At 51.0% G+C, this 23,747-nt stretch overlaps 2 protein-coding genes across 7 annotated transcripts in view; one reads left to right on the top strand and one right to left on the bottom strand.

Moving 5' to 3' along the window:
• Nucleotides 1-564: 564 nt before the first annotated feature.
• Nucleotides 565-12,852, bottom strand: PIF1 (PIF1 5'-to-3' DNA helicase). 6 transcript variants are annotated; one of them, XM_029952576.1, is made up of 13 exons: nt 12,702-12,852; nt 7,386-7,962; nt 6,352-6,484; nt 6,141-6,266; nt 5,862-6,015; nt 5,656-5,770; nt 5,471-5,577; nt 3,984-4,123; nt 3,522-3,628; nt 2,748-2,835; nt 2,466-2,611; nt 1,504-1,695; nt 565-1,295 (listed from the first exon to the last, which is right to left on the bottom strand). In XM_029952576.1, the coding sequence occupies exons 2-13, from the start codon at nt 7,941-7,943 to the stop codon at nt 1,236-1,238; spliced, it is 1,926 nt and encodes a 641-aa protein (XP_029808436.1). In that variant the 5' UTR covers nt 7,944-7,962; nt 12,702-12,852; the 3' UTR covers nt 565-1,235. The 6 variants fall into 6 exon arrangements, with proteins under 6 accessions (XP_029808436.1, XP_029808435.1, XP_029808439.1 ...); XM_029952575.1 differs by having other exon boundaries at nt 1,504-1,713; XM_029952579.1 differs by lacking the exon at nt 12,702-12,852 and adding an exon at nt 8,602-8,619.
• Nucleotides 12,853-17,928: 5,076 nt separating this feature from the next.
• The window catches only part of PLEKHO2 (pleckstrin homology domain containing O2), a 24,423-nt gene continuing 18,604 nt past the window's right edge, over nt 17,929-23,747 (top strand). Inside the window, exon 1 of the mRNA XM_029952385.1 lies at nt 17,929-18,063. Coding sequence (XP_029808245.1) covers nt 18,052-18,063 — 12 coding nt within the window. The 5' untranslated portion in view covers nt 17,929-18,051. The remainder of the gene's footprint in view (nt 18,064-23,747) is intronic.

Consider the following 23,747-nt stretch of genomic DNA (forward strand, 5'->3'; position numbering starts at 1 on the left):
ATGAGTGTGCACCCATGAGGAGACGGCCACAGCAACACTTAAAGCCAGTGCCCCAGGGAGGGATGTGCCTTTTTTTGAGAGAAAGAGACCATGTGAGAGTGAGAGAGGGGCAGGGGGAGAGGGAGAGGCAGAGATCGAATCTTAAGCAGGCTCTATGCCCAGTGAAAAGCCCAATGTGGGGCTCCATCTCATGACTGTGATCATGACCTGAGCAGAAATCAAGAGTTGGACGCTTAACCACTGAGTCACCCAGGCATCCCGTGGGATGCCTTCTTTTTTTTTTTTTAATTGTTTTTATTGCTTTTTATTTTATTTTTGAGAGACAGAGAGAGACAGCTGGAGCAGGGGAGGGTCAGAGAGAGAGGGAGACACAGAATCCGAAACAGGCTCCAGGCTCTGAGCTAGCTGTCAGCACAGAGCCCGACGCGGGGCTCGAACCCACAAACCGTGAGATCTGAACCGTGAGATCTGACCTGAGCCGAAGCTGGATGCTCAACCGACTGAGCCACCCAGGCGCCCCTGGGATGCCTTCTTAAAGAGAGCAGAAGACTCAACTCACAGTCCTTACACAATTCAAGTTTATTCGTCTTAAATAAATATGATCTGAGAATATCAGTACCCCTATTCTCAATACCCCTAAATATGATTTCTTCTCCAAAAAAGCAGCTATGATAACAGGCACACGGTTTGCATTGTGTGTTCTCAGTCAGGTTAAGCTCAGGAGTGTGTTTGTCCTGGCTTGTGCTATCCTGTGTCTAGCTGTGATGATAACCCCAGGTTCTCCTTTCTGTTTGGGGCCTGTACCTGACCTGAGTCTCCAGTTCAGGACTCCTATAGCCTGTCCCTGATCCTGAAGCACCTGTCTTCACTGCCTCTCGTCTCTGCAGCCCAAAGAGAGCAGCATTCACAACAGTGTGGCCCTGGGCCAGCCCTCACAGAGAGCTTTGCCCTATAACACCAGGTGCCACCATAAGCCCTTTCCCAATTGGCACAGAAAGGGTTACTCTTGTCCCTGGAAGCAGCTCACCCAGGGCAAGGGGAGAAACTGAGGCAGAGTTAGCAAAGGGGTAAGAAGTGCTCTCCTTTAAACCTGGACCAGAACAGACCAGGAGGCTGAGAGCCCTAATGAAGGGAGCAAGAGACACTGACTATCTTCCCCCCAGTTATCTCCAAAGGTCCTGGCCCACTAGGGAAGAAGAAGAAGGGGAGACCATCATTTGTCTTCTCTTTGAGGCTCAAAGGTTTGGGTCCTCATTCTCTTGGTCTGAGGCTGCCTCATCATCATTTGGAGACTTCTGGATGAGAGACAGAGAAAGCCAGTCATTGGTTCGTGCTATCCCCTAAGGCCACAGCCCAGGGGCCAGCATCTTCTTCTTGCTCCTGCTCTGAACAGAGCCAGAGAAGGCTCTGCCATCCCTATCCCAGGGTCCCTTGGCCTCCTCTCTGTCCTAGCTTCCAGGCTTCCCACGCCATATGGCCCACCATCAGGTGATCCCCTCTTACCAGGTCAAGGCCCCTGCCCCTCCGCAAGGTGGCATAAAAGCTCAGCACACGAGGGTCACAGCGAACCACCATGGGATCAAAGTCCAGCACACGCAGGCCCTGCAGGCTTCGGGCCCGGGAAAGGGCCACATAGGCCTGGCCACTGGCAAACACACGGCCCAGAGAGATCTCCACGCAATCCAGGGTCATGCCCTGGGGGAATGAGGAAGGCTGGAGCCAGCTCAGCCTGAAATCCCTTGTGCCAAGAGCCTGACCCCACTTATACCAGCCCAGCTACTGCCTCTGGAGATCCTCCCCCAGTCTAGAGATTCTCAAGGCACAGGGACAGATTGGCAGCAGCTGAGTGTCTGAGTAGGAGGAGGTGCAAAAGACATAAATTCAGCAGAGGGATGGGGGTGAAAGGAAAGAGCACAGGCCTGGGTCAGACAGGTGTGGAAATGAATCCTGGTTCTCTGCCTCTCACTCTCTGTGTGACCTTGGCTAAGTTACTTAACCACTCTGAGCTTTAGGTTCCTCTTCTGTAATAACAGGACCTAGACAAGGTGCTGATGTTGATACTCTGTCAAACTAGTAGCCTATAATCAGATCAGCCTCCAGGCTACAACCTTCTAACAAGAATGATTATCACATCTATACCTCACATGGTTGTACGGATTAAACTTAACATCTGGTAGTGGCTCACCAAAAGACAGGACAGGAGATGACAGAGAGAAGATTATGTGTTTGGGAAAGGGAGAGGAAGCAGGATGGGAAATGCACTAAAGAAAGGTTCATTCTGCCACTGGTCTGGAACTTTCACCACATGTGATCTTAGCCAAAAGGCCAAGAAGCAATGGTCTGCAACCTTCCATGCAGGACAAACTCATCCTCCATAAAGCCTTTAAGAAACCCCTTCAACATGCCTAGGTTTCTTCAGTCCCATCTGCCCTGCCCTGCCCCGGGCCCCCGCAATGGCTGCTCACCTGGCTCTTGTGGATAGATATTGCCCAGGCCAGCTGGAGGGGCAGCTGCTGGCGGCTGAGGAGCTGGCCGCCAGTGGCCTGCACTGTCCAGCGGTCAGCACGTATGACCTCGGTGACTCCACACAGGAACCGTACCTGGGGCAGCCCTGAGGGAGGTGTGGAGAAGTCCCACCTTTTGGCCTGGCTTCAGGACTCAGAGGTGAGGAGCAGGGCTTCTCCTCCTCACATACCCCAGGGCTCTGCCACAAACCCGAGCCATAGGACTGCTCCCCCACTGCCTACCTCTCCCCTCTGTCTCGAACCCGACGACCACCCCGCGGGCACCATTCACCAGGCCCCGGGACACTGCTAAGTTCTTCACCAGCATCACCTGCAAGGGAAAGAGGACGTGGGGCATGGCGAGCAGCCCATTCCTATGCCCCGCCTCAGCTCCAGCACTCGCTGCAGCAGTTCCAGGAGATTGGGGGCACTCATGCAGGGGCACTGAGACCTAATCCTTAACTCTCCACTGGCTGACTATGACCCATGTAGCAAGCTGCTTTATTTTCCCCAGTATCAGTTGCACATGGTGTCCAAGGGGAATGACATTTGCTGTTTGCCTCAGGAAGAGGCAAAGAGCAATAATGTAACAGACCTCACATGGCTCTGAAAACAATCATGTCTATTATGGGATATGTATATGGGTTACAATCATGAGGGACAGCCCTAGGTCCTGCCACCCCTCTCCTGGCCCTTAAGTGTCCTTCGGAACCTAAGGCAAGTCTCCCATTTAGCCCACCCCAACATCATGGGAAGAAGAAGGGCTCTCTCACACTACAGAGATGTGGAAATCGATCTTCAGCCAGAGAGAGAGACTTGTCCAAATACATGGCTGCTGTTAGCCCCAAGCCTAACAAGAAGTGGGCAGTGGGAGGCTGAAGACGGGAAGGTGGGTAGAAGAGGGAGGGAGTTCACTGGGGTCACAGCTACGCCTTCTGGCTGTGGAGCAGCCTGGGGAGAGGTGCAAGGACGGGAGAGGCACAGGCTTCCAGGATCTTGGTCCTGCTTCTCACTCACCTGGGCCCCCAGCTTTAGTTGAAGGATCTGGCTAACCGGACACTGGGCATCCAGGGTTCGGGCTTGCTCAGGGTCACTGTCCATGGCCTTAAAGCTGTGTACCTCACCTAGGAAAAAAGAGTTGGGCAAACAGATTATAAGTCACTGACTTGTGACTCAGTTTCCAAAAACATATATTAGACCAGGGTATGGAAAGAGATAGTAGGGACAGGTCAGGCAAGCTGGGGGTTTTGAATCAGGAGCCTGGGTTCAAGTCTTACTTCCAACGTTTACTAGTTCAGTGACCCTGACCCATTCAAAGTCATGACTCTCAAAGTCACAGTCACATCTATCCCAAATGTAAAGGCCTTTATGGCCAGAGAGATTGAGGGCCTAAATATCCAGACTGTTGGGGGAAGAAGGCCCACACCTGCCTGAATGTTCCTCTCAGCTGGTCTTGCCCAGCCCTGGCTCCCTGCTCACCTGGCAGTTCCTGTAGTCGTCTCTCATTGGTGAGGGCCACGTCATCCTGGTGAGTGCAGAGCCTCGTGGCCACAATCCCATCTCGCCCCACCTTGTGGGAGGCTGTGGCCTGGAGCTGGCGGGTCACTTCATCTGAGCACCTGTAGAGGCTGGGCTGTCAGGGCAGAGCACCCCGCTGAACACCAGGGAAGGCAGGGCACATGGCTGATATGGCCCAAACAATAGGCCATGGGTCAGGCTTAGGGATTAGAAAGGGGCACCAGGGAAAAATGTGCTGGCCCCTAGGCTGACCAACTCACCCTTCCCCACTTGGACCCCAGGCATGGAGACTATCATGGGCAGGCACCCTTCCCTGTGAATGCCTCCAGGTAGGAACGAGCCACCCTCCCACCCCAGTGCTCCAGAGGAAGTTGGATATGATGAGTGAGCATAGACCAGAGGTTTAGAGAACCTAGACAAGGTGCTGATGTTGATATCCTGTCATACTGGTAGCCTATAATTGGATCGGCCTCCAGGCTACAATCTTCTAGCCTCTTGCTTACTGCTTTGGGGACAAAAATCGTGTGTGTGTGTGCGTGTGTTTAAAGTTTGTTTATTTATTTATTTAAAGGAATCAGTACACCCAACATGAAGCTTGAACTCTGGATCCCAAGGTTGAGAGTCACATGTTCCTCCGACTGAGCCAGCCAGGTGCCCCTAGTCTTTGTTTCTATCTCAAGGCTTCCTCCACATGAGAAAGCTTAGGAACAATATCAAATCACGTGGAAGAAGGGGGGAAAACTTGGGACCATCTCTCACTGCTCTGCCATTCAGCCTTCCTCTTGTTCCCCACAAACGCTGGTGTGGGCTGTGCACCTTCCTACCTGCCTCCTGTGTCTGTCTGACAAGGGTCCCTAAGCATAGAAAGCCCCTCACCACCACCATTTGCTCCCCCATCCCATCCCAGTCTGATTTTCAAGGCCCAGCTCTGGGCCATGTCTTCTACCTTCCTGTCCTCCTGTCCACTCTAACATTAGTGTAGTCCTGGCATTTCAACTTTTTGTCCTAGCTAGGGTGGGATCATGTCTGTAACCTCCTTCTCTCATCAAGTGACCCTATAGGCTCTGAGAGTGGAAGAAACTTGGGCTTTAGAATCAGACCAGATTAAAATCCCAGTCCAGGTCCAGTCACTTACTGGCTGTGACTTTGGGCAAGGTACTTCACCTCCTTGAACCCCTTTCTGCATCCGTGAAATAGGAGTGTTAACGTCTCTGATTTCCTCTTGTGTGATCATGTGCCCACACTTTCCTGACACCTACTCTATGCCAGGGCCTGTGCTGGGTGATAGGGACCCAACTTTGGAGGAGGCAGGGTCTCAGTGCTCACATAGTAACCATCTCCTATGGGGCCATGAAGCATTTTTCCCTCTTCTTTGGGTCCCTGTGCTCTCCTGTGACCCACACTTGGATCCTCGTCCCATGGCCCCTTCTCTGTTCACCAGGGCCCACCTTCCCAGCCTGACAGCCTGCAGCAGAGAGATGAAGGTCTGGTCTGCCTGCCTCCACACCTCGGTCAGTTCCAGGGTCACTGGGACACATCTTCTCCAGCTCTTGGCCTGGTAGGGGCAGGGTAGGGATATCAGGGAGAAGAGCGGACACCTCTATGGAGAACAGGGCTAGAGGGTGAGTGATACCTGAAAGCAGAACTTTGGGGGCTGGGAGCCCTTGGTTACAGGTGGCAGCTGCAGGAAGTCTCCACAGATGATGAGCTGGATCCCGCCAAACGGCTTGTTCTGCTGCCGGACAGCTCTGGGGAGGAGCATAGGGTACTTGAGGAGCTGGGATAGACAGGGTCCATATGGAAAACCACCAGAACACAGCCCTTACTGCATATACTGACCTGGCCACGGCTTCCAGCTTATCAAACAGATCGGCCTCCACCATGGAGATCTCATCAATGACTAGCCGCTGGCAGTTCAGCCAGCCCTGCCGCACAGCTGGCCGCTGAGCCAGGGCCACACACTGGGCCAGAGGAGCCTGGCCTGAGCCAATGCCTGTGAGTGATGTGAGTGACAGTATTTTGCCTGAGACCCTAGCCCTGTCCCAATCCTGACCCCCTCTTCCTCCCTTCTCAGAGGCCTGGTTTGCTTCCGCTCAAGCCCTAGAGGTTCCCACTTACCTGCAAAGGCATGGAGAGTGGTACCGCCGATGTGGCAAGCTGCCACCCCAGTGCTGGCAGTAGCCACAGTACCCGTGGGAGGCAGCGAGCCCAGGATACGCTTCAGCAGATAAGACTTCCCTGTCCCTGGGCAGAAGGTAAAGTCAGGGCTACCTGCTCCTCCATTTTATCTCATCTCTGTTCCCCCAGCCCCTATTCTGCCCTCTACTACCTGCACTTCCAGTGAAGAAGATGCTCTGGCCTTTCAGGACAACCCTCAGCACAGCAGCCTGTTCTTCGGAAAGCTGTGGTTTACTGGAGGGCAAGCTCAGCCTCTTCACAGGCAAGGGCCACCGTGGGGCTTCCTATGGGGGGACAGGACTGTCTCAGGGCTTTCTACCACTCCTTAGGCATTGATCCTCCCTTCTCAGCTTGGGTACAAAGCTAGGTCTTTGCTGGGTTCACTCCTTGAAGCCTCTCCACTGATCCCTGGTGCCCTGGTGACTGCACTAAGTGGGTCTGGATTCTCCTCAGCTCCCTCCCCTGGTTTCCCTAAATCTCCTAGTTCTTTCACAGGTCCTTCCTTCTCATTTCTCTTCCTGTCACAGACCTGTCTCTCTCACTTCAAAATACCACAGCAATGGGGTGCCTGGCTGGCTCAGTCCTGAGCTCAAGACCCATGTTGGGTGTGAAGCCTACTTAAACACACACACACACATACAAACACACACAAAATACCCCAGCAAAACCCTGCCTGGCCAGGGCCACTTTCTTGTTCCATCTTCATCTTTTCATCACCTTAGTCCGGAAGCTCTGTGATGTACCATCCATCTGCCCCTGTTTACAAACCCACACGACTTTGTAACCCCCCCCCCCCGCCGCCCCCATCTGATCAGAAACATAGGCTGTCTGGACACTGTCGACCAATTCTTTTTCCCAAAAGCTCTCCTCCTCCAGGCTGGTTTCCTACTTTTTCTTCTGCAGTCACCTTTCTTTCTAGGCCTCCTTCTCTTTCTCTTTTAATGTTACCTGGGGCCTCTTTTCCTATTCTAGCTTACTCAGGAATTATACTATGGGAAACACGCACCATCCTCACATCCCTGACACCCTCCGACGTCTGATGGGCATCTCCTCTTAGACAACCTGCAACTCCCTCCAATACTGCCACCATTCTCCCCCCCATCCGCCCAAACTTGGGCCTCCCGGGTCTCTTCCATCTCGGTGGCCGACCCACTCCCTAAGGCGTCCTCCCTCTCAGGTCCTCACGGTGCTGGTCTCTGATCCCCCCCGGAGTTCCGTGGGCCGCTTCAAGGGCGTAGTGTGTGGGACCCGGGTGGGCGCCGCGCGCCGCAACTCCTCGGGCTGCACGGGGCTGATGGTGATGAAGTCTCGGGGCCGTGGGCCAAGCAGCTGTGCGCGGGCGGAGGCCGGCCCGGGACCCGGGGCTGCAGCCAGCTTGAGACGCAGCGTGCGCAGGAAGCGTCGCAGGCGGTCTGGAGGGCAGTCGGAGAGCAGCAACTGCACGGCGCCAGCGCCAGGAACGCCGTCGACCGGAAGCCGCAGAGTGCTGCGCCCGGCCGCTGCGAAGCGCGTGAAGAGTCGCGCAGCCCGCAGAGGGAAGCAGCGCACGCGCCCTGCGGGTCCAGGCGCCTGCAGCCGCAGCAGCAACTCGCGGCGCTCATTTCGTCCCAGGCTTAGTTCCGCGGTGCGTAAGGACTGGCGCTTTCTCGGCTGCCCGCCGGGGCTCAGCTCCTCTACAGCCACGCGACACTGCAGTTCTGCATCCTCGAATTCGGCTGGCGCTGCCGGGGTGCCGGACAGCATCGCCACCGCCTCCGCAGGTCTGCAAGAAGCCGGGAGCACAAGGGTTACGGGGACTCAGGGGCATAATAGGGAACCCGGTCAAGGCCACATAGGGTCACGGAGGCGGTCACTGGTAACACAAAGAGGTCACGGAGACGGTAAAAGGGACCTGGTCACATAGACGCTCTCCTACGCAATAATTTCCAGAGCAGTAGACGGGCAGCATCAGATGCATCCAGAATTGGAGAGCCTCGGCTGTCTGACAAGCCGCGGAAGCAGGCTCCTGAACAAAAAAAGGCTGTTTCCAAGAGGCCCAGGGCGGGCAAGGGGATCCTCAAGAGTCTTCTCCCAAAGAAGCAGGGGGAAGCTCACGTGGAGAGATGAGCAGGGGGCTGAGTTGTAACAAGCACCTTCTCTCTTCCAGATATTCCCTAGTTTATAAGCAGCCAGGTCATTCTCACTATTATCCGTGTACAGAAATGTACTGGTAGAAGTCAGAGTTAGTGTGATTCCGAAGCTCTGACTCTTCCCAATCTCCAAGGTGGGCATGGGTGGAGAATATTTGCCTAGGAAAATCGCGAGGGATCCTGGGGCCCGAGAATCCCTATTTCTCCAGTATGACCCTCGTCTGCACCCTCCCGGCAGAGACCCTTTGAAAAAGCAGAACTTTGTCTCCCACCTCTGGGATCGCGTGGACACTCACTTGCACCGGCATTCGGAGAAATGCGCAGAACAGAACCGGCCAGTTAGCCAAGCTTGGGCACTAGAACTTTCAAATACTAGGAGTAGAGAATCATCCAATCACCGGCCGGATCTTTAAATTCTCCAGCCAATCAGAGACAGGGGCGTGACAACGGGCGTGTCTTTCACTGGGTTCCAACTCCCAGAGCTTGGGCCGTACCAATCGAAAGCTGGAGGAAGGAGGCTACTTATAGTGGTGGGCGAGCACTACTAAAGCCGGTGGACCAGTCGAAGAAGCGGGAAGGGGCGGAGGGCTGCAGCAAGGCCAAGCGTAGTGTTGTTTCACACAACCGGGCTTCAAGATTTGCTTTCAGAAGTGTGCTTCCACACACTTTTCTCCGCCTTAGCCCTCACACAGCTGCTGAATTTGGGCCTGGCTTAAAAGCTGCCTCTGATCCCTCCCACTTGTGTTTCCCTTCACCTGGCGATTGCCCACAGGCCGACCACCCAAAGGCCTGTCGCTTCCGCTGCCCCAGTCCCCCAGCGCTCTTTCCACCGTTCTGGGCCTCTGTAAGGGTCATTTTACACATTTGTCTCCAAGCAGGCTGAAGCCCATCGTTCAGGAATTCCAAGACCTGTGCCAGGTGCTCAGGGAGTACAAATGAAGCAGATGAACCTCTGTCTTCAGGGAATTCGTATCCCTTTTGTCAAATGCATTTGTATGTTCAGAGAATTTATTTTTCATTATCTTTTCTCCCCACCTCATTGACGCTTCTAATTACATTGCTGGAAGGTATCTTACAGGTGAGTTAGCCCCCTCATTTATTGGCTTGTCCTCATTTTTCAAATGAGGAAACCAAGGCTCCAAGAGATTTTACCACAGGTCACATAGCTTGTAGATAGCAAAACAAAGCCTTGCACCCAAGTCTAACCTGGCGTGAGCACCTGCTATTTAACTACTACGCCACATTGCTCCCAGGTGACTAGCCTAATTTCATGAAGGGAATCCAAGCCTGGACTGGAAGCTCAGCTCCTTACAGTGGCTGTCATGCCCCCGCCCTGCCAGTTAGATGTTACTCTAAGCCAGTTTCCTTTGTTTCCTCATATATAAAAATGGTCAAAGATTAAAATCTTCATTGATTGCAGACCTCTGACTATACTAAAAACCATTGAGTTGATGATTTAAATGGGTAAATTGTATGGCATGTGAATTCTATCTCAATGAAACTGTTAGAAAAAAAATCAGGAGAAATATTTTTCCTCTTCGGTTCTATCTTGACATAGGAGTACCCAGTGGCATGGGAAAATTTTCAACATCATTGTGGTAGGCAGAATAATGATTTCCCTAAGATATCTCCATCTTAATCCCCAGAACTTATGAATATGTTACCTTACATGGCAAAAGAGATTTTGCAGATGTGATAAATTAAGGATCTCAAAAGATTATCCTGGGTTTTTGGGTGGAATGGAATTGCAATGGTTCTTACAAAGGAAAGAGGGAGGCAAGAGAGGCAGAGGGGATGAGACACAGAAACAGAGGAGTGTGTGAGAAACAAAGATTTGAAGATGTTACTGTTGGCTTTGACAGAGAAAAGGGCCATGAGTCAAGCCATAGAATACAGGAGGATTTTAGAAGCTGGAAATGGCAAGGAAGTAGGTTCCTCCTCCCTAGAATCTATACAAGGAACACAGGTCCTGATTTTAGCCCAGTGAGATGCATGTCAGCCCTCTAGAACTCCAAGATAATAAATTTGTGTTGTTTTAAGCCCCTAAATTTGTGTTAATTTCTTACAGCAGCAATAGCACCAAGAAACAAGTACAATCACATAGCTAGAACGTAAAAGAGCTGGGATTATGAACCCATGTCTGTTTCCAAAGCTTTTGTTCTCTGTTCCCACTACCCTTTGCTCAAAATGGACCCAGCACACTGACAAATAGCCTGCTCCCTTCACCTTTCTCTGTGCAGTACCCTCGACTGCCTCTAGAGAAGGCACAAACACTTCCACATGGATTTTCCCCTAGTGTTTTTTTTTTTCTTTCGGCTTTCAAACTTAAAAATTGCATAATGTACCTAACATAAAAAATTTACCATTTTAACCATTTCTAAGTGTACAACTCATTGCCATTAAGTACTTTCAAATGTTACATAACCATCACTAGTTCCAGAAAATTTTCATCATCCCCAAGTTTGTACCCATGAGAAAATAACTCCCCACTCCTATCTCCTCTCAACCCTTGATAACCTCAGCATTTTATTCTGAAGATATTCCAAAATAAACAGAAAGGTTGAAAGAACTGTATAGTGAATACTCATAAACCCACCACCAAGGTGCAACAATTAATATTTTGCTGTATTTATCACACCTAATCATCTGTCCATCTCAACATTCATGATTCCATCTGTTATGCATTTTGAAGTTGCAGACAACAGTACATTCATGTCTAAACACTTCAACATGCATAGCATTAACTATGCTTTTTTTTTTTTTTTCTTAAGTAGGCTCCACACCCAATGTGGGGCCCAACCAAACTCATGATCCTGAGATCAAGAGTCAAGTATGCTCTACTGACTGATCCAATGAGTCGCTCTAATGCTTATCATTCTTTTTTCAAGTCCCCCTGCCTTTGTAAGTTTCTTTATTTTTGAGGGGGCCAGGGGCAGAGAAACAGGGAGACAGGATCTGAAGCAGGCTCTCTGTTGACAGCAGAGAGCCCCATCTGGGGCTCCAACTCAGGATCCTTGAGATCAAGACCTGAGCCAAAGTGCAACGCTTAACAGATTGAGCCACCTAGGCACCCCCTAATGCTCATCTTTAAAAAAAATTTTTTTTAAATGTTTACTCATTTTTGAGAGGCAGAGAGAGACACAGTGAGAGAGGGGCGGAGACAGAGGGAGACACAGAATCTGAAGCAGGTTCCAAGCTCTGAACTGTCAGGACAGAGCCCAAGGAGGGCCTTGAACTCGGGGCCGTGAGCTCATGACCTGAGCCGAAGTCGGACGCTTAACTTACTGAGTCACCCAGGTTCCCTGATGATTATCATTTTAATGTAAACTTCACAAATGGTGAAATGCACAACTCTATGTTATCAGGAGAAGAGTTCTGACAAACACATATATCTGTGCAGCTAAGCCCTTATCAGGATATAAACTGTGCTGTATGTGGTATTTACCAGGCACATGTGGCTAATTTTAAATTAAAATTAATTAAAATTAAATGAAATTTAAACTTCAGTTTTGTTTTTCTATAGGTTTTTTAAGAGTTTATTTTCTGAGAGAAAGAGAGAGTGAACGAGTGGAGCAGAGGCAGAGACAAAGAGGGAGACATGTTCCATGCTGTCAGAGCATAGCCTGAGGTGGGGCTTGAACCCAGGAACCGTGGGATCATGACCTGAGCCAAAGTCCTATGCTCCTTGACTGAGTCACCCAGGTGCCCTAAAATTCAGTTTTGAGTCGCAGTGGCTACACTTCAAATGCTCAGTAGCAGCATGTGGCTAGAAGCTATGGGACATTTCCTTCACTGCACAAGGTTCTACGAACATTATCATCACCTAGAAAGTTTCCACAGGTCACTTTGCACCCACTCAATTCCGACTCTCAATCCTCAGGCAACTCTGCTCTGACTTGGTTTTCACCATAAATTTAGTTTGTTCTAAAACTTCTTGTAAATAGAATTGCACAATATGTATTCTTTGTGTACAGGTTTCTTTCACTCAGCAGAATTATTTGGAGATCCATCCATGTTGCTGTATCAGTAGTTGGTTCCTTTTTATTACTAAGTAGTATTCTGTCATGTGGATATACTGTACTCGTTAGTTTTCCATTTTCCTGTTGATGGATGTCTGGGCTTTCTGTGGGTTTATACTTCAATTAAAAAAATATATATACTTCAGTGAGGGGCACCTGGGTGGCTCAGTTGGTTAAGCATCAGACTTTGGCTCAGGTCATGATTTCACGGTGAGTTCCAGTTCCCCCAAAGGGGCCTGTGCTGACAGTACTTCAGATTCTGTATCTCCCTCTGTCTCTGCTCCTTCCCTGCTCACACTGTCTCTCTTTCTCTAAAAAATAAATGAACATTAAAAATAAATAAGAATAAATACCTCGGCGAGAAACTGCTGGGTCATCGAACAGGTACACATTTACTTTTATATGAAACTGCCAGAGTTTTTTCCAAAGTGGTATGCCTTCCCAAATTTTTGTAGGAGCAGCAACAGTGAACCTTCAGAGGGAAAGGAATCCAAGAATAATCTGATGGCGGCTTAGCGGTAGATTAACGGTACTCAGGCTCCGCCCACTTCCTCCGTCCCGTCCGTTGGATTCTGATTGGCCCATGGAGGAGGGAGGCGGAGCCAGAGGGATCTCAAGTCTGGGGCCGCACTTCCTCCTTCCCGGCTTTGAGTGTGCCAGCCGCCTGGTTTTTCTTACTGCTATCGCTGCAGGGTTAATTCTAAAGCGCAGTTCTGCTCGCGTATCTCTCGCCTAATCCCAAGCCTGGTTTTGACTCAAGCTCTCAGGAATTTCTTCATTATGAAATTTCCTTCTTGTGAACTCTTTCCATACGTCTTATGCGCTCTCTCTCACCGGTGGTCTTAATTCTAATCGCCAGCTCATTAATAAAAACCAACAGTGACATTAGCACAGGACTGGGCGGTTTACAGAATGCGTTTTCGGCTATAATCTTATTTGATACTTAAAAGAGGCTTTATGGCCTTTTCTTTCCGCCTTAACAGTCCTAAACTTACGGGGACAATCTTGTAGTGATGCTGAAATGGTCTTCCAGCTCCCAGAGCACTACTTCACCTGGCATTGCTTCATCACCGGGCAACCTACACTCATTTATTGAATCTCTGGTACAGGTCACCCTCCCTCCTTGAAATCCTCTCTTTTTCCACAACACACTCCCCTCGTTTCTTCATACTCCTACTTCATGCTCTTTACTTCATACTTATTGGCTCCTCCTTTGTTAACCCCTTTTCCTCAACCAGACCTCTGAAATGTAGGAAAGACTTTATCAATTCTTTTTTCTTTTCCATTTTTCCAATCCCATGACTTGATTATCAGCTATATGCTGATTCCCAATATTATATCTCTAGCCTTCCTTTCTCCCCTGAACTCCAGACTGTCTCCGTGTGTCCTGATAACACTGCACAGATGCCTAGCAGGCACGTCAAACTCACTTTCTCCAAAACAGAGCTTTTAATCTCCTTCTCCAACACCATATAAACCTGTTTTTCTCCTGTCTTCATCTCAGAAAACACACCACCATTTTTAGCTCAAGTTAAAAACCCACACCATATCCTTGATTCCTTCTAAGCCACCATCAAAACCTGTTCTGTCTTCCTCCAAAATGTATTTTAGATCTATTCCCTCCATCCCCACCCCACAGCCCAGAGCTCGCAGCCTGGATTTCAGCAGTAGTCTCCAAATGACACCGGATTCCTGGCTTCCACTCTGTCCCCCTATCATCCTTTCTCCAAACAGCAGTAGATGGGATCTTTTCAAACATATAAACACATTTTGCTACTTTTAGGCCCTCCATGCCTTTCTAGGCAATTCCTCTTAGAATAAAACCCGTAGTGCTCACCACAACCAACTCCCTCCTTCCTTCCACTTTACCTCAAGTCTACCACTTTCTCCCTTACTCAGTATGCTTCTGTCACGATGGCCTCCTTGGCGCTCCTTGTATGCCCAAAGCCCATTCCTATGCCTGAGTCTTGGCACTTGTTTTTTCCTCTGCATGAAATACATTTCTCCAGGGTGCCTGGTTGGCTCAGTTGGCAGAGGACGCATTTCTTGATCATGGGGTTGTGAGTTTGAGCCCCAAGTTGGGGGTGGAGTTTACTGTAAAAAATTTGTTTGGGGCAAAAAATATATTCCCTCTCACTTTCTTTTGTGGCTGTCTCTGCCTTCATCTTTCAGGTGTCAGCTGAAATATCCATGTATTTACATAACCTACAGTAGGTTTAGTTAACATCCATCATCTCATATAGATCCAATAAAAACAAAACAAATTTCTCGTTGTGATGAAAATTCTTAAGATCTACTCTCTTAATATCTTCCCTGTATATCATACAAAGGTATAAACTATAGTCATCATGTTGTACATTACAACCTGGTACTCATTTACCTTATGACTGGAAGTTTGTACCTTTTAGCTACTTTCCCTCAGTCCCATCCCCCCCGCACCCCCACCTTACTGCCTCTTGAATCTCTATCTGTCCCTACCATCCTCATAAATCCTGGCCTGGTTCAGGCTCCATCACTTTGAACCTGGAACTTCTGTAACAGTTTCCTACCTAGTGGGCCTCCCCATCTCTCATTCTGTCACCATTCTTCACATAGCAGTCATGAAAATGAGGTTTTTTTTTGTTTGTTTGTTTGGTTTGGTTTTTTGTTTCAGAGAGAGTGTGCATGAGTGGGGAGAGGGGCATAAGGAGCGAGGGACAGAGAGAGTGAGAGAGAGAGAGAATCTTAAAGCAGCCTTCACACTCAGCACAGAACCAGACACAGGACTTGATCCCACGACCCTGGGATCATGACCTGAGCTGAAATCAAGAGTCAGATGCTCCACCAAAGCGCCCCAAAAATGAAGTTTCAAAATGAAAATCGTGTCCACCTTGCTTCAATGTTTCAGGGCCCCCCGATACTTGCAGGAAGAATTTTAAATCCCTAAGGTTAGCGCTTAAGGTCCTTAATACTCTAGCTCCTGCTGCCTCCTCGGTGGTACTTTTCTGAACCTCCCACCGCTGCCGCCGCCACCACCACCACACACATGACTGCACAAATCTAACTACAGTTCCCCTAACAAGTCCCAATGTTCTATAAGTTCTTGCTTTTGTGAGAAGTCCACCCTAGTGGAATACAACTCAATCACTCCAGCGCTCCCTCTGGGAAGTAGCTCTCACCATACACTGTGTATTCTTTCATCAGAGCCCTTCTAAGGACTTGTCTGCCCTCCTACTGACTTTTCAGCTCTCTAAGCAGGTCCTGCATCTTGTGTGGCCTGGTCATTCGATGCTGCCAAAACATTTAGTAGACAGCACAGACTCTGGAGTCAAGCGAGGTTTGAATCCTTATACCACTACTCACAAGTCAAGTGACCTTAAGCAGGTCTAAGCCTTGGATTCAAGATCTGTTAAATGAATATAACAATTGTATTTATCTCTCAGTTCCTTATCCACTTTTATGAAGATTAAATGAGATACATGTGAAGAGTTTAGTACAGTGAGCAGATGACAGAGGCTTCCTAAATTCTTTTGAGTAAATAGATAAATGCCAGTACAAAGTATTGGAAAGTACCCCACTTAAAAGGCCCCCAATAAGTTTTGTTGATTACATGGTGTACATGCAAAACAGACTCCATCACTTCCACAGCCAAAAACTTTCAATGATTTCCCACTGAGGTTGAAATATAGTCCCCTCATTACGGCCTTCAAGGCCCTTTCTTAGACACTGAGCTCTGTTGGCTTATCCAGCTCAGCCACCCTACACACACACATACACAAACACACACTATACTGTTTTGTGCCTCTTTGCCATTGCTCATACTCTCCCCTCTGTCTAGAATGCCTGTCTTGCCCCTTTGTCCTGGTTTTGGTGCCCTTCCTGTGTACATTTACCCTCACATTTAACATACAGTTTTCTCATCTGTTACACTTTTCTCTCCTGATAGAAGACAGGGACTTTGCGTCTTGTCATTATCTTCCGGGTATTAGTATAAGAACTGATGATCAAGGCAAAGAAAATATTTGTGTTGAATGAATGCATGTGGTGTGGAGGCAACAACCGGAGAGCCAGCATGGCTGGATGGCTGGGGAAACCAGTGCCAAAGTGGTTATCAGTGGCTCACTCCCAAAAGTGACAGAGCTCACTGGATATGAAAACTGACCTTACCCCACCCGAATCATGAGCTGCTTCTGTGCAACAATAAGAATTCCCCAGGGCCTCTGGATTCCTGCAAGTGGAATCTGAGTTTCCAGATACAGGATCTTTTGAGTCCTCAGGCATGAAGTGCCCAGCTCTGGAGAGGGAATAAACCACCAGGATAAATCATACTGAGGGAATAAAACCATGTGATTGCCATATACGTTGACTTTCTCAGATCCCCAGGCTGGATTTTCCTCATCCTTTTAGATAAAGGAACCCAGGCCCAGGCATAAAGAAAAAGTATGCCCCCATCTTCCTCCCCCTTGGGCCCCCAGCTACCCTATTCCATGCAGGGCTGTAAGTGGCTTGGAGGCCTGAGGACCAGCAAAAGCGTGAAAGGGGAGCTTGGTCAACTGGTGCAGCTGCTGCTATAACAGCCGGAGCCAAAGGAGGTCACCATTGATCCCACACATACTTAATTCTTCCTGCACAAGCATGCTTGGACAGGGTTGGCCATGAGAGCAGAGACGGGAAGGGTGGGGGGGCGGGGGTTAGGAGTGGTGCTGGAGGCTGGGATGTAGCCAGCCACTTTCTTTCTCTGGGCCTCTTTCTCCAAGTGTAAAATGAGGGTGCACTGTATAACTAAAACACTCCACTCCCAGCAAGGCTGTCTAGGTTGCAAGATCATCGTTGGATGGGGGTGGAGGGTGACCCTCAGGTATAGGAACCAGAGAGAACAGCTCTGAGCAATGTCCAATGAAGGCAGGAGAACACTGCATTTGAGGATCCCTGAAAAACAGGGGTAGACTCCCTCCCCCGAGTCCAGACTCCCAGCCCCAAGTCTTCGCGTTACTGGACTCTCTGGACCTGACTCGAGGTCCAGGCCCATCCCTGCCAGGAGGTTCCTGGGAGAAGAGGACCAGGTCGTCGCCACTGTCCTAGCGTCGGGGAGGAAAGAGGATGAGCCTCTTGGTGTTCGCATCTCTGGGTCGCCTAGGGCGGCGTGGCCCCGTCCAGCAAACCCAGCCCTTTGGGGCCTGGAGACCTCAAAGGCGCACGCAGCCAGCGCCTCGGGAGCTAGCTGGTCCAGCCCCACCCCGGTCCCGCCCTCGGGCCCCGCCCGCGTCCCTGTCCTTTGCTTCTAGCCGGAAGCCCTCACCCCCTCTCACTCCGCCCAGTCCCCCTCACCCTCTATCCCCTCCCAGTCCCTCTCCCTCGGCGGGTCTGGGAAACCTCTCTCCGCCCTGTCCCTCCCACTTCTTCCTTCTGGCTCCGCCATCCAGTCCCAAAACCTCAGCTGGGCCCCGTCCAGGCTCCGCCCCTCCGCTCCAACCCCGCCCCGCCCGTTTCCCGCCCCAGCCCTGGGCCTCCCAGCTCTGCTATTCCCTTCCCTGGGCCCCGCCCCCTCGCCCCCGGAAGCCTCTCCCCGCCCCCAACCCCGCCCCCCCGAAGTTTCTTGGGCCCCCGGCGGCCCGCGGGACAGATCGCAGAGAGCCGCCGCCCGGCAAGGAGTGTATGGAGGTGGCGGAGCCCGCGCGGCGCGGGAAGTGAGCGGCAGAGCGTCCAGACTTCTGCGGACTCGCGATGGAGGAGGAGGTGAGGGCTAGGCCAGGAGGGGGGTCTAGGCTGGGGTCTTCGAGCCCCTCACGTTTGTTGCGGTCGCAGGCTCAGGCCCTTGTTCTGATCAGCCCTCTCTCGCCGGACTCCCGACACCCAACCCCTACCCCACCCCCATCTCCCCAGGCTGAGGCTAGGCAGATTGAGTAGGGGCGGGAGTAGGGTTCCGTGTCCCGCACTTCGCAGACCCATCCTTCTTCGTTATCTCTATGGCTTCACCCACCAGCTGTGGGCATCGCGGTGGTTATAGATCGCATTGGATTGACGGGGAGACTGAGGCTCTGGTCAGTTGATAACTTGCTGAAAGTGGCCCGGAACTGGGCTCGAACCGGGTTACCGCTGACACCCCGTGCTGGCCGGATCTTATCCTGAAGGGGTAGATTGAATGTCCCGGAGAGTCTGTGGGTTCAGGAGTCCCTGTGTCAAGGAATCTTGAGGCCATTACCGTTCCTGGTGGTGAGGACTGGAGAAGTTGCCCTTTCTTCCCTGTATAAGTCCCTGTGATCCTCTTTCCCCTACCCTCTCCCTTGCCCCGAATCAGGCTCACATAGGGGCTGATCCTGGTTTCTGCCTTCCCCACATCCTTAGGAGGGCCAACTCCCTGGAGGAGCTGGACAGCCTTGGGCTTCCCTCTTCCCCCTCAGGACCCTTTAGATCTGGAGTCGGGTCTAGCACTCAGTGACCCCTGCTCTTGACTTGCAAACCCATCAGCCCCATCAGTGAGCACTTAATGTATACTTGTGGAATGAATAAATTAGAGCCAGGACCTGCTGAGTCTCAAGGACTTTGCTTCTTGCCTTCTGAGGCGGGGGGGGGGTTAACTTTTGTCCCTCCCAGCCCAAGGGATGGAGATGTGTTTGCCTGGATGGGTGGAGAGGAAAAAATGAAGCCTTCACTCCTGAGGTAACCCTGGCTAGCTTAAGAGCCCTGGGGGAATCAGGCTGCCCGTGTCCCCATCAGTGTCCAGCTCCCTATTTCCTGGGGCCACTGTCTGCCAGTGTTCCCTCCAGGCCAGGCCCTGCATTTCTGTGGGATGGTAGATAAGTCACTTCCCCTCTCAGCCTGCATTTCCTCTTCTATAAAATGTAGGGCTTGGCCTCCTCCCTGGGTCCTGTGTGACTGTGTCCCCTTCTCTCAGAGTGGGTGGAAGTAGGGGGCAAAGTCAGGCCACTATGATTTGCTGTGGTTTGTTGCTGACAGGGATAGGGCTGTTCTCCCTCGCCCCAGGCCCCTGCTGTGAGGGTTAGACTGTCTGGTTGTGGCCCCTCCCCTTCTCCCAGAGGATGTGGGACAGGATTACTCCATCTCCTGATCTGCTCTGGCCCCCAATTAAGGGAAGTTCTCCTGGGGCCTCCTGGGCCAATGGTTTGTCTCAAGGCCAGCTCAGCCCAGCGCTGCACTCCCTCTGGTCCTGAGTTTCTAACACTGCTATTTACTAACTCCCAGATGCCAAGAGCTCCCCACATACCTGAGCCATCTAAGGGCTTGCCCACCTCCTCCTCACACAGCCAGGGACTCCCTGTCTCCTGCCTCCTCTTAGGCATCCCTCACTCTTGTCCTTCCATTTCTTCTAATCACTTCTTGTTTCTCTAGGTCTCAGTGCCCATCTTTGTTTCTCTAAAACACTTCTTAGATCATAGTCACCTCCTCTGCCCCATGACCTCAGGTTGGCCTCACCTCACTCCCACATGGCTATTTGCAGCCCTCCCCCTAGCTTATAGTTCTCTGCCTGGGCCCCAGCTACCCTAGTTCCAACCCCCCTCAGCTTCACTGACCTCCTCTGTGCAATAGCTTGGTAGTCCTCGTTAGGCTGAGGCTTAGTGAAGAAGTTTGGGTCCAGACACTGGGCATTTCTCTATTTGAATTCTCAGGCCCTCAGTTTCCCCATCCACAGAAAGAGGGAGGTGGATCTAGAAATATGATGAGATGCATGCAAAAGCTTTGAAAACTTCACATATAGATGTGGGATATTGTTGCCGTCACTGGAGTAAGGTTGAAAACCCAGAACCTAGGATTTCTTTCCTGTCTCTGCCCTGGGGTTCCGCCCCCACCTTCTCTGTCTTAGTCATGCCTTTCCCTGCCTCTGCCTCTGGTGGCCCCAGGCTACCCATTTGCCGAGGCCTCCAGGCTACTCTTTGGCCCGTGTCCGTCTAGAGAGAGGCAGGGCAGTGTTCTGTCCCAGCCCTAGTTTTGTGACCTTGAGCTAATCTCTTGCCCTTTCTGGGCTATACTTTCTCATTCCATAATGAAGGGGTTGAGTGTAGGGTCTTTGATACCCTTTGTGTCCTTCCTTCTCTGGGTCAAAGTGTGTATCTCTTGCCGGCCTCACAGTCCTACTAAAACCTTAGCTTCTGCAAGGACTTTCTAAACTAACCCCAAATCCCTACCCCACCAGAGAGCTGAGACTCCTGTTTCCTTCTGGGTAGGTCCTAGGTTCTCCCCAAAAGGTAGGTGTTTGAGCAGGGGATGCCCTCCCCACCCCCTGACTGAAAACTTTCCTTGTAGGGTCTCTGTTGCCCCCATCAGACTGCAAGTTCCCTCAGGGTAGAGCCTGTGCTTCCTCTCTATGATTGCCCCATCCCAGGTCTCTGACATGGTGGGTTCTTAGCAGAGTTTGGTCAGCATATCATTGGGCTTAAAGGGCAGAGGTTGTCATAAGCACCCTGTGATGTGAGGTGCCAACAAGGTTTCTTCTGCTTGTCTCTGTCTCTCCACCATAGCCTGTGCGGTGGCTTTCCACCTGTTCTCTTCTGTGCTCAGGGTTAGGGTGACCTAGCATCTTTTTCTTTTCTTTTCTTAAAGGAATAACCCAGAGATCCTCCCACCTCAGGCAAAGGGGAGTGAGGCTGGTGCTCAGAGGCACCTCAGGAGCTGCTCACAGTGGGCAAGGGAGGGTCTGAGCAAAGATGGGTGGGAAGAGAGGGCAAAACAGGAAGAACAGTGGTCAGCTGGTCAATAAGAGGAGAGAAGGCCGAGAAACTGGGCTGAGCAGGACAAAACCTCCCCTGTGAGCCCTGCCAAGGGGAGGGGCCACTTATTAAAACTTACTGGGGCATAGCCAGGCCCCCTGGTGGAAGTGTCTGAGGGGCAGGGAGAGGGGCAGGCTGGAGGGTGGCAGGCAAGCAGGACTGTGGCCTCTAGCCAGGCCTCCCTTTGGTGGCTGTTGCTGTGGCTAATTTTTGACAAGGAGACCTTTCGTGGGCTTTAGTTCATGCCACCTCCAAGCCCCTCAATTGTCACTCCACCTCTCCCGCATCCCCAGAGTGCCTTCTCCCCTCAGTCCCACCCTGTTCCCACTCAGCCCTAAAGGCCCTGGACTTGCTTCTTTAGCTCAGTCCCAGTATTCACTGGGCGCTGCTCTGAGCCCTGAGAGGACAGTGGTTAAGGCACAAAGCTTTCAGCCTTGTTCCCTGGGAGCTTCCAGCTGACAGGAAGTTTTCACAAGTCAGACAGTGGGTGAGGCAGGCCTGGGAGGTCACAAGGGGAGGGAGTTTACAAAGGGGTCTGAGATCCCATGGGGTGGTGGGTGGGCCCCTGAAAAGCAGGAGGCAAGCTTGGAGCTCAGCAGTGGGAGACCAGTGCCTATTGGTTCGTTCAAGAGACACTGAGAGTCTGCAGGCCTAGGAAGTGGCCAGCAGTGCCAGTGTAGTTGCTGACTGAGGGGTGTGATGTGTGAAGTGTGGGGTGGGGTTTCACATTCTTCCCTTCTAGCCCTGGGCCTGGGCTAGCCTGCCGGACTCACTGAGGAGATGAGGCCCCTGGGTCATGTAGCTGATGGGGGCTGAACACAGGGTCTCTGGTGTTGGGAGTCGTACATGATAGGATGTGAGAGCCTTCCCCTTCTTGTCAAAGCACCCTGAAGTCTCCTCTTTCCCTGGTCAGGGTGGCTCACAGGCAAGATTCCCACTTCCACATTCTTCATCTGGGAAGACACTCGGGACCATCTGACTTCCCCATTTCTCTTGCTATCTACAAGTTAGGGAGAGATGCTGAGGGGCACCCCACATTCCTAGAGCTCTTGGGGTATTGAGGCCCAGCTGCTAAACCCATAAAGGCCTTCTCCTGAGTTCTGAACCAGGCCCAGGGAAAGCGTCCCTGAGAGCCAGAAGGGATGCCAGTGATAACAACAGTGACAATGACAGATACCATTTCCTAAGTTTACGGTATTCTAGGCACTGCTTTATATGCCATATCTTTATTCAACAAACATTTATTGAGCACCTACTGTATGCTAGATGCTATCTAGGCACTGCGGATATTGCATGAAACAAAGCAAAAATCCTTGCCCTCATGGAGTTAAAATCCTTGTAATTTTTATTATCCCCATTTCACAGATGAAGAAACTAAGGCTTAGAGATGTTAAGTGACTTGCCTGTAGTCTGTGTGGCTTGGGTGTGAAAAGCTCAGACTTTGAACCACTAGAGTGTGCAGTTCACAGGGGTGGGGCCACAGTGAAAGCCAAGCTGGGGCTCCCCTGCCATGATACCGAGCAGGGAGGCAGTGCCCTCCCCAGCCCGACAGCTCACCACACTGCTGCCTGGGCTTGTCCTTCCAAAGCCAGCTGTGGCCACAGGGTATCCCTTGGGAGACGCATGCTCCTTTTAACTGGGGCCACTTTTTTGAACTTTATGTAAATTATAAAGTAGTCAAAATTAGTCAGTGCTTATTTCCTTCTAGCATCCTCTAGATCTGACACGCTCTTGACCTCCTCTCCTGTACCCTCTCTTTCACACTCACTGCTGTGGGCACCAGTCACTGAAGCAAAGTGGTTAGCAAATCGGTGTATTTTTATTTTCATTTCACAGATATTTCTCGAGCACCCATTATGTGTAAAGGAACAGTGCTAGGTGCTCGGGACCAGAGGTAAATATGAGCCCATCTGAAAGGCATGTACCTGACACCCAGCCACTTAAGCAGATAATTGAGGGCTAGCCTGGAGGCTCCAGGGTGGCTGCCCATGTCTGAGAAGAGGACTCGAGTTTACCTCCTGTACCAGCCTGTGGTCAAAGGCGGAGTCCTTGGAGCCCTTACCAGATGGATAGCCACCCCCAAGTCCTGGCCTGTGGTGGGACTAAGAACAGAGGACCCCCTGCTTTGGGGCAGGAAGCTGCAGAATGGGTTCTCTTGAAGGGCAAGGGTGGAGAGGCAGATTACCACTGCCTGCCTGCTTCCTTCCATCCTTCTTCTGTTTAATGGTCCTCTCCTCTGGGACACTTTCCTGGGCCACCCAGACCTGAGCCTGGTCTGCCACTGTCCTCTCTCACTCCCTTCTTCTTCACCCCCCCTTCACTATTCCCTTCATAGTGTTTCATGCTCGTTATTGCATTTATGTCTGGTGTTGGTTCAGCTCCTCCTTCCCTGCATTGCCAGCTCTATGAAGACAGAGATGCATTATTTTTATTGTTCCCTGCCTACTCCAGCACCAGTGATGTTGTCAGTGCTCAGTATAGTGTTTGTGGACTGGGTAAATGAATCCATTAGGCAGAATGGTGGAGCCGGAAGAATCTGGGGTCAGAGGCCCGACTGACTTCGGGGTTTGTTTGTCCTGCTGTGTGACTTTGGGAAGTCACACAGTTGGCTGTACCTCTCTTAGCTTCAGTTTGCTATACCATGTGAATAACACTTCCACCTCATAGAGTAGTTATATAGGTTAAACGGGATGA

This window comes from Suricata suricatta, chromosome 9 (genome assembly GCF_006229205.1).
Source record: "Suricata suricatta isolate VVHF042 chromosome 9, meerkat_22Aug2017_6uvM2_HiC, whole genome shotgun sequence".
In the NCBI taxonomy this organism is placed as follows: Eukaryota; Metazoa; Chordata; class Mammalia; order Carnivora; family Herpestidae; genus Suricata; species Suricata suricatta.

What these genes read in the sequence shown, in the direction of transcription:
- PIF1 (XM_029952573.1), bottom strand. Translation starts at nt 7,943, where the DNA reads ATGCTGTCCGGCACCCCGGCAGCGCCAGCCGAATTCGAGGATGCAGAA. An exon ending in CCCCAAAGTTCTGCTTTCAG is followed by an intron (nt 5,578 to 5,655) that starts GTATCACTCACC and finishes TGCCCCTACCAG; the next exon opens with GCCAAGAGCTGGAGAAGATG. An exon ending in AACTAAAGCTGGGGGCCCAG is followed by an intron (nt 2,836 to 3,521) that starts GTGAGTGAGAAG and finishes TTTCCCTTGCAG; the next exon opens with GTGATGCTGGTGAAGAACTT.